We start from the raw sequence: 15,815 nt of genomic DNA on the forward strand, positions 1-15,815 counted from the left end.
AGTTTGTGGGGATTTTTTTTTTAAGGTTGAGGCATCATAGCCTAGCACTTCCTTGTTTATAGGCAATGGAATTTGGAGCTTCCCTTTAATTGAGTTGGTGGCATTAGATATACAAAGAAAAAATTGCAAACTCTCTAAGCTGAGAACTAGCACATTGTGAGTAACTATTTGTAACAATTATGTTGTTTGCAAAACAAAAAGGAGGTTTATAATTTTTAATAAGTCAAACTACATCGGTAATATCATAGCGGTAAAGAAGTTACAAGTCAAAAAAATTGGAAGATTAGTAAGTTCTTATGTTGAGAGATTAGGTGTTGTTATTGTGTCATTGCTTCAAGTGGATAATATAAAATTGTTTAAAGAGATTGATAACCTTGAAGATGTTAGTTTTATGTTGTCTCGAAAAGTCCTTTAAAAAAAAAATGGAGTATCCATTTCTCTATGGTTTTTTATCGTATGAGGCTTTCATACAATTTAATCATATGTTAGTAGTGGAAACGGTGAATAACGGTTATTATGGTAGGATGCATTGGTAGTTGAAATATAATCTTTAATCATTTTGGCTTGCATTTAAGTGAATCTAGTATTACACATATTAGTTATAGGAGTCTTATGTGATTGTCTCAGGTGCATAGAGTTCCAATTGATGTTGAGATTATGTGTTAAAGTTTGTTGTTACGGTGCAATAGTCTTTTTGAAATGTGTGTTCTAATTTGAGATCAAATATATGGGTTGACAATAAGAGAATGTGTCTATCTAAATATGAAGGTTATGTCGTTGTCATTGATTGGTCATGTAAAAGATTATTGTTGAGATATCTCTTAATAAGTGTTGTTTAAATTATGTGAAGCTAATTATCGTGTTTGGATGGTTGTTGAAAAGAGGCATGTCCCAAATAATGTGCTAGTAAGTCATAAAAGATGAAGCATGGATGATTATTGATAGGCTATGGATTTTGGGTAGATGTTTGGGTGTTAGTCACATTTGTTAATAGGAAAAATCAAAATGTATATTGTACCTAATTTGTTACAAGGGGTGCATTATTGTTTGTACTGACACCCTAGAGTTTGATTTGATATATTGATGAACCATGTACCTAAAAAGTATTCTTATAGAACTAACAAGTACAACAGTTGGGTACTGAGGTATCTCAATAGATAGATTTATTTTTATAATTGCATTGTGTTTAATAGATGCATGTGCCATATCTTAGGGGTTTATGGGTGTTTCATTTTCAAGTTTTATTGATACCATAGTAGTAGTTTATCAAGTTGGTTTGGCAACTACTCCAAAAGAACAAAAGATCATTGTTTCCATTTGGAAAAGGTTTTTGGCAAATCATAATAATTTTAAATAATACTATAGAAATATATCATGAAAGAGTAGAAACAATTGACAATCTACTCTCATTCCTAAAACAAGAGAGGCAAAACAATGTTTGTTTGGTCAAATGAATTCTCTAGGAGATTCATCTAAAATTTTGTTGAGACAATAAAGCTAATTTCTAAGACGCTGAAAAAGGATGCAACAATTCTTTGTAATTATCTTGTTATTGATGCATTCATGTTTATGAAAAGAGCATTCATGGAGGCCCCTCTTTGATGGGAATATTTTTTCATTCTACAACCTCGACCAATCACCTATCAATCTATCAAATTCTTAATGGCTCAATACTTTTTGCTCTCTTATTCTATAAAAAGAATTTCAATTTCATATATTAGAAGTTCTAAATTGTTGTATCATATATGAATTAGCTTGAATGTCTTTTATATATAAATAAGATTATTTATCTAAAATGGTATTGTTTGTACTCCCAACTCTTAAAACAATTTTCAAATATCAATGAAAACAATTTCAAACTACCTCCATATTTATACATCAACTATACAAAATATATATATATACTAAAGATACTATAATTTTTTCCATTGCAAATTTCTTATAATTGAGTGTATAGCTTTTTTATTTCTTTAAGTAGAAAACTAAATTCTTACATATTTTTATTAATTTATAATTAAATATTTTAATTTATATTAATATAAAAAATATTTAAAAACACAACCTTACATTTTTAAATAAGTTTTAAAATTTGATATACAATAAATAAACTCTAGAAACACACGACTCTGAGAACCGAGTAGACAATTGATAGTTGAGATATATCATTACTTTCCTTCACACACAATCTATGTCATTGAAATGTATCATTGCTTTACTTTATGCACAATCTATGTCATCTCTTACCTTTCCTCTTCCACACTCTTCGCATATTGCATATTTTTCGCATACATTACATTGATATCCCATCCATACTTTAGTATTGCATAAACTGCACCTAATGTCCTCAGAAAACCATAGTTGGAGCAGAGGATGTTGGCGATGATGTTTGGGATGGATGATTCCATCTCTCCAGCTGCTCTCCATAATTTTCTCAATTCCTCTCTTTTTTATGTCCTCCAGCAAATTTTCCTTGCTATCTTCTTCACCATCACTCAGTACTTTTAACACTTCCATTCCCCTCCCACTTACAATCTCACCATTTATATCCACCACCACTATGCTTGCCTCCTTTTCATTTCCCCAAGAGTTATATGCTGCACTAGCAAGACCCAGTACCATTCTTCTCACCTTCACTATCCTTTCATTTGTTCCCATTCCATTCATTAAGTCCTTTCGCAAATACTCAATACGCCGCCAAAATCTTTCTATATCAGACAAGGAGAGTGTTGCTATGCCACACATCTCCGACTCATTTTCTTTGAGCTTCTCACAAGCCTTGTCATAATCATCTGAACTGATTTCATAGTCGCAGGCAACATAAAGCACATTGAATTCCATTCCCAACGTAGTCAAAGCAGAATTCAAGCGAGGGGCGAGCTCTATCATCTTCTCAGGTGAACCCACGCACAACAACGTCATAACTCCACCACGATCCATCAGCTCCTTGGCCTATCACCAAAAACTCCAATTTCTTAATGATAAGAAATTATGTATAAATAAACGCATAGCTGAAGTGAAAGGTTACAATTGTTCTAAACTCACCTTGTTTGAGAGAAACTCGATATTTTGAAAGACGAATTGCAAAGTGGATGAAGAATTGAGTTTGATTGTCTCCCACTCTGCCTTGATCAGTTCTTCGTCACGAGCTTCAGAAAATGGATACGCCTCCACACCCCACCTCTCTATCATCGCCATTGCATCTTTGTTTGATATCCTTCCCTTCTCGTCCACCACACAAACGAATGGCTTATAAAAAGCTTTTCCCTGTGCCTGAATAAAAGACTTTGTTCTCTGCTTTATCAACCATGGATTTGGTACCGAAGGCCACGGAGCATTGACAGCCGCTCTCTCAAACTCCTTCCACGTGTCTCTAACTTGATATATGACTGGAACCCAAACTACTTCTACCGAGTTATTAGTGACGCCACTCTCTTGCATTTTCACATACATTTCTTTCACGGCAGAGGTGCGCATTATTGTTACATCAAGAGATGTGATGAGCAGTAATATCAATTTCCCCTGTAAAGCGGCAACCTTTACCTGCAATCATCATTCTCTTTTACTCTTACAAGCTAGCCTCAAATACTTCTAGCCAATCAAAACGACATTAAATTATTAAAAGTGAATTACTCGAAAACAATACCTGAAGGTTTCCACTGAGCAAGAGATAATCTGTTTCTCTAGTTACCAGCAATTCTTTTAGCAATTCAAGGTTGCTCTCTCTCGGAGTGTTTCCTAAGAAGGCCGCTCGATCCAACATATAAGAAGACATGTCTTCCCACGCCGACAGGAAATTTAAGTTGTTTTCTTCTAATTTATCAGTGCTACGGAAAACTGCAATGCTATACTTTGCTTCATTAAAAGATGCGTATAATTTCTGATAGAATGAGGAACTGCTGAAGTTATCAGGCGTATGAGCCACGATTTTGAGGGCGGCACACTCTGAAGATATTAATGATTTACAACGTTTCCCAAGATATATGATTTGCAACTCTTTTGAATTCTCTTGCAGCTGCTGCAGGTTCTTTCTCATTAATGCTTCGTCCCGCCGAAAGCCATCGCGAATATCAATGATGAGGATGATTGGATTTTGGTGTTGAAGTGAGGATGGATGGAAGACGTTTTCATCTGCGTCAAGCAGAAGCCCTTCCTCATCAAATACCCTTGCTAGCACCCCTTCCAACAACAGAGCCCTTCTCCCTTCTTCTTTACCCTGCAATTGGAATGCAATTAGAATTAGTTGATGCAATGCGGTTTAAATTTTCGTACCAAAATAGAAAAGAAGTGATTCTGCAAGTTAAACATATCCAATCTAAGGCCACCTCTAAATTCAGATTGGTAGCCAAAACAATAATGGAACTCCACAAAGAATAATTATTTGCACCAAATTAAATATATAGGGCCTTAGCACTAAACAAAATTACAATTTATACCTGAGGGAAGTCTGTTACCACCACGAGGCTCCTCTCCTTTTGCCTTTTCATTTCCATCCAGCACTGTATCATTCTTTCACTGCCAACAATGTCAAGGCGCCACAAGCTCCTGATATTCCCCACACTATCCATCCATTCACCAGCCAAATTCTCACATTTGCAAAGTTCTAGTCTTGTTAATGATGGGAGAAGATGGAAATCATCAGAAAGCTTTACTAAACTAGAGCACCCTGATAGATTTAAGCTTTCCAAGCAGCTAAGCTCGCCAAAACGGTCTGGAAGATTGCATAAACTATCACACCCGGACAGATTCAGGCATTTTAGAGCTGCAAGGCAATGGAAGTCGCTGCTCAATTCCTTCAGTTTAACACATCCTGACAAATCTAATGTTTCTAGAGAACTAAGTTTCACAAAATTTTGAGGCAGGCTTGACAAGCCCTTGCAAACAGCCAATCTTAAATCTTTCAATCCTCCGAGACAATGAAAGCCGTTACACAGCTCTTCTAAGCTTTCACATTCTCTCAAGTCTAAAAGTTGTAGGCAAGTGAGCTCACCGAACCTGCTGGGAAGCCTCTTCAAACTAGAACATCTGTTTAATGAAATATTTGTGACCATTGTGTTGTTGCAAATATCTTCTGGTAGTTCACTCAAACTCGAACAGCCAGCAAAATATATATGAGATCCAAACGCAGACATCAAGCGTCCAAGGTTATGGGGAAGGCAAAACAGACTGGAACAACCACGTATACTCAATGACTCTAATGAGGTGAGCTTTTCCAGATCGCACGGGAGCTCTTGCAAACTCGAGCAAGATGACAGGTTAAGCTGAGTAAGATTGGTCAACCCCCCAAATCCAGCTGGCAGCTGCTTCAGATTATAGCACGGTGAGAGATCAAGCTCAGTAAGACTGGTCAACCCCCCAAATCCAGCGGGCAACTGCTTCAGATTCCGACAATAACTCAGATCCAACCTCTTCAGATATCGGAGCTTGACAAGAGCTTCGGGCAGTTCTTCTAGGTCTTCACAGTGGGACAGTTTCAACCTTTGCAGGTTATGTAAATTTGGAAAACACTGGGAAATTCCATCAGCATTGCATGCAACCAATTCCAGCTGCTCCAATGAACGAAGACGCCCGATTTCAGCGATTCCATGAATTCGGCAAAAAAGTAGTCTGAGAACCTTTAAATCTGGAAGATTCTGCAATGAAGATGAAGAATCTAAATTCACTACTCATACTGCACTTTATTTTCATCTCCAAGTACTAAACATCATTATTATTAATTCATAGCTAAACATTTGGAAAATACGAAAACTTGGAAGAAATAAATTATTTCTATGTGGAATTCATTGACCACTTGCCATGGACGAACTCAAAATGACATCCTCCTTGGGTATCTCAAATGACTGAGTTTGAATATATCGATTGGTAAGCTGCACATCCCACCGCCCACATGAAGAAATCTCAGCTGGTCAAATTGTTTGCTGCATTTTCCCTTCCCAACGGTCAGATTGCCTGCCCGATATCCCATATAAAATATTCTCAAGAATCGGCTCATTGCGTCCAACTCGTCTGCTGATATCAACAAGCGACGCCTCAGATCTTCCATCCAAACTCCCTTTACTTGGGAAGCAAGCTGTCGAAATTCAGAGACACTCTCAAGCATGTTATAATAACTCAAGGAGGGAATTTTTCATAAAGCTTGTGTAAAGAAATTAAAAGAAGTAATATATATATATATATATATATATATATAATAATGAAAATTTATGCATACCTCTTTATCTTCTAAGATCAAAGAAAAATCTTCTTCACATTTTATTCGAGTCTGCTTTGATTTATTACGGCCAGCTGCTAAAATGAGATCATGAATCTTTATCTTCTTTCCGTCCCTCTTCATCAGAGCTCCTTCTTGTAAGGAGCTCATTTCTTCCTCTCCCACAATGTATGCAACTTCTTCCCACTTCCACTTTGACGGCGACCAAGAGAAAAATGAGCAAATGTCGAGAAATGCTTCTTGGCTACTTGGATTAAGCTCATTGTAGGAAAACAAGACTCTTGACTCATCAAAATTATACTTCTCACTGCCACAAAAATCTTCTCCAGATTTTAGCCAACGCAATACTCCCTCATAAGATTCAACTGTGTTCTTCCGTTGATGAATATAAGCTCCAATGACCTCCAAAAATAATGGACAACAACTGCATTTCTCTGCTATTTTCCTCGCCTGAGGTCTTTCTTGCAATATAGACTCCTTTCCTATTTTTCTTTCAATTTTCCTACATAGCACTTCAAGAGCTCCATCAATAGAAAGAGATCCTATGTCATAGAGTTTGCAAGGTTCAATCCTACAATACTCAATTGTTCCTGAGACATTTGTTTCTCTACCTGTTAGAAGTAATCGAAACTTCTTTGCACTTCTGAAATCCTTGGGCAAAAGCTTTTCTAGTGGTTCTAGATACAAAGCATTATCAATATACAAGAAGACGGATTCTTTTTCTATGATTTCTTTTAAGCTCTGCTGTCCACTTTGGTAATCTCTTATATCATGTTTGGTGGTAGTCAAATCATGCAAAATTGAGGATTGAATGTTTTCTATTTTGGGGTTTCTTTCTAGGCTTTGAATGAGGGTAACTTTACAATGTTTCCAACCATGAAGTTTGTCTTTTAGAGAGGAATAAACGGCATCTGCTAGTGTGGTCTTTCCAGACCCACCAACACCATATAATACCACTGCTGATGTTGCACTAGCACTCTCCCAATCAAGTTCTTCAATGACTTCTTTGATTTTATCCTCTATTCCAACTGCTAGTAAGAAAGACATGTGAAATGGTACAATATGTCAATATAGCACCTATTTTACTAACCAAATAATAGCTCAAAAACAATTAGTTGATGATGTTTTACCTGCATCATGGTTGAGGAAGGGAATACGGGGTGGAGGACTAACTAAGGAGATTAATGTAGAGGCACTAATCTGTAAATGAAGCTCCTTATGCATCTCTTCTATATTTCTGCTAAGTTGTTGAAGCTCTTGTTTATCTTTCGAACATTTCCGAAGTCTGTACATTATTCAATTTAACAAAAAGATTTTATGGTCTCATGTATAGAAATAATAATATCTTTAAAAGCTAGACTCTTAATCTGAAAAACTATAGTAGTTTCTTTGAATGTTACTTCTCACTTTAGAGAATTAAAAAGACAAATATAAATATATTTATGCATTCTTAAAAATAAATTGTTCAAACTTGAAATTATTATGCACCTTTTAAGTCTTTTCCTTTTCTTTTGCAAACAACATTGGATGGCTCCTTCCACTATTAATTGTATAGACTTGCGTAATTTACCATGCAATTCTTTTTGTGAACTTGGAACATCCAAAAGTCGGAGGATTACTTCTGACAAATTAATCATAGACTTTAAAAGTCTTAGCCACTCTTCCTTATTATTTTCAATTGTATTTGCAATTTGCAAAACTGCCCCCACCATTAAGAAACCCACTGCAACCCAATGAACACTTCCAATGGTATTCAATATTCTAATACTTGTTTCATGTGTGTTCCCAGAATATGCTTTTATCTACAAAACCAAATACAAATTGAAATGAATTAATCATCAACAAGTAGAATTAGTATTTACTCTTCCATTTCTTAAAAAATAAATTATACCCAATAAACAAATAGAAGTATTTATTCACAGAAAAAGCTCATTCATCAAAACAAATTAAAAAAATACTAAAACATTTTATAAACAAATTAAAATTTCTTAATAGACATTGTATAATTAAAAGAATAGTTAATTTCTATTATATTTTTAGTCAAATGTTCCCACTAGCTACGCACAATTAAATTTTATAATAAGATCTAGGGCATTCATAAAGTTAAAAAGCAAATATATTTTTAAATTAAGTTTCCACTATTAATTTTTCTTTTCTGATTGGCTGAGGTCAATTTTACTGAGGTAATGTCTATTTATTGACTCTAAAAATTAGAATAAATGAATTTCTAGAAGCTTCATCCAAAACCAGTAAACTTCTGGAAGCACCATCGGAAACCAGCTCTGGAAGTCTCTCGAACAAGTTATGCCGGTCAAATTGCCATCCAGGTTTCTTGATCGTCGCAGAGAATGAAAATCAAATTAAGGTTTCTTGATTGCTAATGCTGAAAAATTATTCAAATCTGGATTTTGGGAGTTTTCGGGTTTCATTCGAGAAGGCTTTGATTTGTTTGTAAATCATTTCACTTTGATAATTGGAATGTGTTGATTCCTTGCAAGGGCTTAGACCCTATAAGTACAATATTTTAATTGATTTTCAATTGTTTTCGTATAAGTACAATATTTTAATTGATTTACAATTGTTTTCGTACTTTATTTTATCTTATTGTAATTTTTATATTTGTTAATTTAATAAAGATTAAATTTCAGATAATTAGGAAGTATAATTTAAAGTTTAGGGTTTTTAATTCAAATTTTAATTAAATTATATTATAGGTTGTGGTTAATACTAATAAAAATATATTTTTATCAAAAATCTAATATGGTATATAATTAGGTTATTTTAAAATTATATATTATATTGATTTTAAAATATATATTATATATAAAATTTAATAATATTATTATCTTAAATATTTAGAATATAATCAATCATTGTTGAAATCAATGAAAGTGTCATTGAAAAAATTACAATTCAAATAATAAAAACTCTTCTATATTAATAATTATTATATTCTTGATCCCAAGATATATATACTTTATAATATTTTAATAATTTAGTCTATATTTTTAAATGTTGGCACATCATATACAAACATTAGAAATTAAATATAATTTATTAAAAAAACTTAATTATCCTTATTTACCAATCAACTCCAGAATGTTCCCTTTGAGGAGTCTTGTGAAATGCAATACAATTAATTACCCAAATCTATTTTTTATTTCCTACTGGCTTTTATTACCACAATACCAATATATTACCTTAGATTTTTCCGTCTCATCTCCAATATAAGAACAGGTCAATTCTTGTATTGGTTGGGAGAGTGGTACTAAGCATAAGCTTTAAAGAGTGAATTTTATTTTTAAAGAACATTTTGATAATTCTTTTGCTTTCACAATAAGCAATGATACGTGCTTGAACAACAAAGCTTTCTAATCAAATTTTGTATGTATGATGTTCATCTAAGTAGAAATTGTGACATGTTACCTAGGAATCTTGACATCAATCTATTGCTCGACCCTTGCACTCTGTCAGAGCTCTTGTTAGAATATATAACTAGTTAGTAGGTAGGTTAGTTGATTAATTGCTTACCCCTGGAAAGTCTTTTAGTCAAAAATAAGGCTCTAAAAGCCATGAAATAATGTGTTGAAAGCCAATCCAATGAAATAATGTTAAAGTGCAAGCTTAAAGGTCAAACTCTGTGTGTGTGTGTGTGCGTGCGTGCGTGCGTGCGTGCGTGTGTGTGTGTGCGTGTGATTGTAAGATATATGTATTAACATTTATATCTATAATGTCCTCTAATATATATGTATCTATAATCATTATATTTATAGATCAAAGTTTTATCTATTTATATAATTTCATATTCATATAGTTCTAATGTATTTTGTAATATTAATTATGTTCTATGATCGAGTATGTTAGTGTTCATCCTTCACGTGCTTATTATGTTAGAGATTTGTAGAAATACTTCTATATTAAGGTGGCGGAAATTTGGAGACGTTTATTATTTCCAAGTTTATCAATATAATATTAAGAGGATATATATTGGAGTATATCAAAATATATTTACATTATATATATATATATATATATATATATATATATATATATATATATATATATATATATATATATATATATATATATATATATATATATATATCGGTATAAGTAAAATATAAATCTAATTCAAAAAATCAACACAATTGTATATAAATTACAGTGACATATCGAGAAGATTAAATAATAAAAATTGATATTAAAATATAAATGGTGTGCATGTGATATATAGATAGATAGATGATTATTGTCTTCATGTCTCCTTTTCTACTATATTTATGTTTTTCACTAAGGAAAAAATTGAAGGGACCTAAAACCCTTAACATAAAGATTATTCAACAACACGGAACATGCCAAAAAAACACCTCAACTAATAGAGAATAAAAGTCACAAAGCAAATACCAACCCAACCCTTGAAAAAAATGAACATAAAATCAACACAAGAAACCTTGCATCAAAAGCATACACAACAAAACTAGCCCAAATTCTTCAAAGTCTCAATGGCTTCATCTTTCAATTGATTTATCTACAAAGCCACATTCCTCAATTCTCGAATATTCTAAGGTGGATTGGAAGTCATCTTTTTTGTGCTTTCCCTAGTCCTCTTTCTTTGACTTGATACTTTCTTCATACCAACCTATTTATCTTGTTCTAAGTCCACAATGGTATTTTCATGGTGGAATTTCTCTAATTTAGAAGCCAAAGTTTTCATATTATTTGGAGGACTTGACCACTTTATGGTTGTGCTCCAAAATTTTACATAGGGTGGTATCAAGATTATTAATCTTCTAGTCTACGACACCCCCAATCTTCTTATTTAAATCTCCCTCATCTTCTCAATGGCTTCAACATTCTTTGATTTAAATAATCTCTCATCATTTTTTTTGATCTTTTGCCCAAAGGTCACAAATAGAGGGTCCACAAGGATTCTCCTTAACACCTGTAGAAGTAGGAACCACGAGATCAACTTGCACATTAACCTTCTCAGCTTCCTTAGTTTTCATTTCCCTAAATTTAGATGAAAGGACACAATGCTTAATATTGAGGCAATTGACTTGTTGCCTTGGTTTCCTAATCATCAAATTATGTGAAATTTCTATTGTATTGAGTCAAAAAGTGTTCAAGTGTGCCAAAATTCAATCCTTAAAAGAACCTTCAGTAATTTTATGGTCTTAATGCCTCCAGCTCAACTCTAGGTCCCCCTAGCACTTCAAATTTTTGAAATCTACCACCTGACTCCCAAGTTATGATAGATTAATGAAAGCTCTCAAAACGTGTATTTTCAATCGGAATATCAACCTTTAAGACATTAAGAGGTTAAGAAATGGGATTCAAAATATGTAAAATTTAATTTAAATCCTTAACCCCCTACCCAAAAAGGTGTTAAAACAAAGCACTTCAAACACACATTTTAAACACCAAATATAAATAAGGTTAAGCAAGAGACCGAAAACACGTGTTTTGGAAATAATTCTTAACCTCTTTGCCCAAATGTAAGATGTTAAAAGCTATGAAGTTAATGAATCTCAATAAGAGTTAGTTATCACCCAAGGCTCATGATATGTAGGGTCATTTTCACAATTGAGATTCATTTGGAGTTCTTGAAAATACAATGATTTGGTTGAAAAACTTTTGAGTCCTCCATACCAAAGGTAAAATTAATATCAATATGGTGCATATTTTGATGAGTACTCTTAGAAAGACATCATTTCGTCATTTTATGAAGAAGTATAAAATTTCAAAGTCTTAGGTGTGTATTTGAAAATGCAGATGAAAATGTAGATGGAAAGAGGCAAAGTGTTTGAAACTAATGTTGCAAAGAAAATGAGGATAACCTCATAGCAGATCCCATCCAAAATAAAAGAATTTTATTAGAAGTCTCAGGGGTTGTGTGACTTCATCACAATGTTGAGCAACTAATACCATAGTGTTAGGCATCTCCAATGAAAAGTATGTTGGAAAAAGAAACTTGTTGGTCACTGAGTGATGGATTGATGAATAAAGGTAGAGCCTATTATGGCATTGAGAAAATAATAATGTCTACGTTCGATGGTTCATGCATTCCACATGAGCGGAGGACATTTTGAAAACCAACCCTTCCTAAGCAAGTTGATATCATTGTTTTATAACAGAGGAACTCTTCAAGGCAAGGTAACCCATGCTTACTTCCATCCAATAAAATATTAGTCGAGGAAAGAATCCAAAGCACATGGTTATACAAAATTGATAACTCTATTCTACAATGAATTAGATATTCCATGTGAGCAAAGAATATTTTGAATTCTACCACCGCATTCAAGGAACATTAATTATGACCTGTTTGACAAAATGTCCAAGCAATAGAAGACCTCATGCCCTTGGTTTTTTATTATATGAGTTTTTCTTCAAAAACTTCCTCAATGAGAGGGTGTTTTATGTGTGTTGTTCCCACTAGCATGGTTGTGGTGTAGGCAAGGTTTGGAGCTAAGCTAAGATGTACCCAGGAAGGGTAAGTGTCGACGTGCATTAAGGGTGACTTAGGTGGTCAACCTCCCTCAAGAGGGACGAAGAGGAGTAGTCTTCCCTCTAGTCCTTGGATGGGAAAGAGGTGATGTATAGTTTTAGGATTGAAGCAGAGTAGCATTGCCCTATCATGATGTGGTGAGGTTTGATGACAATGCAAGGGTCCCTAACTTAGTGAAGCAGAGTAGCTGAGACAGTGTTGGTGATGACTCAACATGAGTTGTCTGAGATCTAAAAGCTGGAGAAGTAGAGTACCTAGTCTTGTGGTAGGAGGCAAACGATTTGTTCTAGTAGGAGCATTGGTGGCTTATGGTGAGTTGTGTTGGAGGATGTGTGGTGGAGCCAGTTATCTATGCAGAACGGTATCAAAGGGGGTGGTGCACTGGGCGCACATCTAGGTTGCTTGGTTGGGTGGATTTTCGTTGGGGTAAGATATCTCAAGGGTTGTGGTGGTCCAAGATGGCAATCAGCATCTGGTACTCTGGGGGAGTGCTCGAGGTTAGCTAAGCCATGAGGTAGATGTGTATCAAGTAAATAAAGAGGTGGTTGTAGGACATGGCTTGAAGAGGTGGGTCATGATGTATGGCAAGGAATGGTGGCTTTTGGTGCATGATTGAAATGAGTGTTCAATGGTTCATAGGTGAAGTTATGGTACCATAGGCGAGTTGGAAGGAAGTGCAACGTCCAAGGGATTGGGTGAATCATAGAACAAGGGCATGGTGCTCAAGTAGGTATGTATTACAAAGGAATTCGAGATGAGTAAGATTGTGTGTATGCACAAAGGGTTGGTTTGAGTGCAGTGGATGCATGAGTAACAAGGTTCTCACTAACGAGGGCATGTAGACATACACACTATGTCGAGGCAATCGAGGTCCAATGTTTGGCTAAGGTAGTCAATAGTTTTGTGGGGAATAGGATTAAGCTTCAAGGTTCATGGCAAGTTGGGGAAGCCTAATAAGTGATGAAGCCTCATGGAGACAAGGGTGTGCTAGGATAGCATGCAAGTTTTGACTAGAGGACTCTAGGATGTTTTGAGGTGCATTAGGGGTGCCGAATATGCCAGAGTGGTGTGTGTAGTGTGCAAGGGAGGCCTCAGTGGTCTAAGTCACTGAGGGTGTGCAATGTTCATCTAGGGAGTTGTGGTGGTTCTTGGTACAGTGGTGCAGCGCTTAGCTTGGGTAGTAGGAGTAGTAGAACAAGAGGAGTTGTGGAAGTTATGGGCATTCAAGGAGTGGCTTGATGGTGATCATGGGTGATAAAGAGACTAGGGGAGTTGAGGTTACATATGGTTAGTGTTGGAGGAGGGTTGTCTTATGGGGGATGCTGAGGCAAAGACACTGTAGGACTTAAGTAAGGGGTTTAGCTTGGGTTGAACTAGGATAGAGCTAGGAGCTCGAGGATGCGTGCATGGTGCAACAAAGAAAGTAGAACCATGGGAGTTTCACATGCGCTTCTATTTTGTAAGGGTGTATGTTAAGGCAGTCAGGTGTGTGGGCACTTGCTGAAGATTGGAGACAAGGAATAGTCTGGGTGAACAAAAATGGTCAAACCAATGGGGAAGTCAAAAGTAGTGATTGCTAGTACCAAACATGGTTGGAGATTCTAAGGGACAAGACTCATCCTCGGCTTGAGCTAAATCCAGCCCCATGACACTAATAGTCATTGTAGAAAGATGCTTATTTTGGATATGATTGTAATAATAGTACCTAAATTGACCAATTACCAACCAAAAAATCCAAAATATAACACCCTATTAATACATTAGTTAATAGCTATTGATTTTTGAAACTATTTTAATGTCTACAATTAAAAGCTCAAACGAACGCGGAGGTCACTGATATTATGCCCCCAATAATTACCACAATAATTACCAGATCCTTTCCCTATATCAATAAATGATGGAGAATAATCTCGTATCAAAGAGTGAATAACAATGTTAACAGTTATTTACACTAAAATGTAATGAATACTTCATATACACGTTTTTACTGTTTGCCGGTTTGACAATAACTCTTTACATAACAAAAATTGATGGTAAAAATAAATAAATATATGCAAGACTCTATACCTACCTCATCGGCAATTAGTTTCACATTTGTTGACACCTGATCTGTAAAATTAGAAGCGTCTGTTGCAGAGGGCAGCTCACCCAGTTTCTGTGTGATGGGCTTCTTTTTTTGCTGTAAATTGTTAGACAAAGCGGTGGTGCTTGGTAAGTACAAGATATGGAAAAACCCAAATGAAATGAAGAAAAGCGCAGGGGTGATTTGTACCAGCTGAGCCTCGTAGTGAGCCACGAGTATATTGATCTGCGCAACGAATCGGTTGAGATCGAAGTCGGGCTTAACCGCTTTCGTGTTTAGAATCTCATCGAGGATATCAGAGGCAGGCGGGGCAGAGGACGAAGATGAAGACGGCGCGGAAGACATGTTGAAAGTAGAGGAGGTGGAAGGCGTAAGAGAGGATGAAGATGAGAAAGTTGTGAAAGACAAAACCTTTAAAAATACAAGAAGAGGGGAGATGAGAGCAAATGCAGCGAGGAGCTGAAGGCAGAGGCTCCTTTTAAGTAGTGTTTAGTAAAATTCAGAGTAGAAGGCTGAAGGCAGCTTCGAGGAAAACAGGGCACAGGTAACGCGAAAGACAGTGTGTCCCACGTTTCTCAGAAGTTTATTCTCTTCTTCCTAAAGCGCGTAGAGAGAATGCATCCCATTAGTCTCCTGTTTTCTGTGGCGGTGGAAAGACAATACCTTTCTGTCCCATCGCTAGGTAGGCACCTTCCTCGAAATCACTTTACAGCCATTGTTGTCGCATCACTGGCCACTTTAAACCTCCGTACGGGGTATGGTAAATTAGTGCAGAGACTTTGCGTCCCATCATCAGTAAAATAAAGTAGGTATTCATCAACTCTTTCTACGTGGAATGAAGTGACGAGTGTGTTGGAAAAGTCATTTCCTTTGAGGGGAGAGGAATCAATATGTCTCCAAGTTTTTTAATGTGATACGTTAGTGGTTATATTTGGGTTTTCCATATGTGACTTTGGTCGCGAAGACAGGTCTAAGTCAAATTGTCCCACGTCCCTTGGAAATTTCTACTCCTGTTCCTA

General features: G+C 35.5%; 2 protein-coding genes across 2 annotated transcripts; both read right to left on the reverse strand.

Moving 5' to 3' along the window:
- Positions 1–2,138: 2,138 nt before the first annotated feature.
- Positions 2,139–7,236, reverse strand: LOC149529294 (uncharacterized). The gene is made up of 6 exons (XM_089811723.1): positions 6,209–7,236; positions 5,793–6,067; positions 4,434–5,630; positions 3,644–4,213; positions 3,043–3,540; positions 2,139–2,949 (listed from the first exon to the last, which is right to left on the reverse strand). Exons 2-6 carry the CDS (start codon positions 5,793–5,795, stop codon positions 2,218–2,220), a joined length of 3,000 nt encoding a protein of 999 aa, XP_089667849.1. The 5' UTR covers positions 5,796–6,067; positions 6,209–7,236; the 3' UTR covers positions 2,139–2,217.
- LOC149529295 (TMV resistance protein N-like) lies at positions 5,804–15,423 on the reverse strand. Its single transcript, XM_089808128.1, has 6 exons — positions 14,986–15,423; positions 14,785–14,892; positions 7,697–8,010; positions 7,339–7,493; positions 6,209–7,236; positions 5,804–6,067 (listed from the first exon to the last, which is right to left on the reverse strand). Exons 1-6 carry the CDS (start codon positions 15,139–15,141, stop codon positions 5,804–5,806), a joined length of 2,025 nt encoding a protein of 674 aa, XP_089664254.1. The 5' UTR covers positions 15,142–15,423.
- Between the last annotated feature and the right edge of the window lie 392 nt (positions 15,424–15,815).

The sequence above is a fragment of the Cupressus sempervirens genome, chromosome 11, assembly GCF_028749045.1.
Source record: "Cupressus sempervirens isolate cs-2001-9-10 chromosome 11, ASM2874904v1, whole genome shotgun sequence".
In the NCBI taxonomy this organism is placed as follows: domain Eukaryota; kingdom Viridiplantae; phylum Streptophyta; class Pinopsida; order Cupressales; family Cupressaceae; genus Cupressus; species Cupressus sempervirens.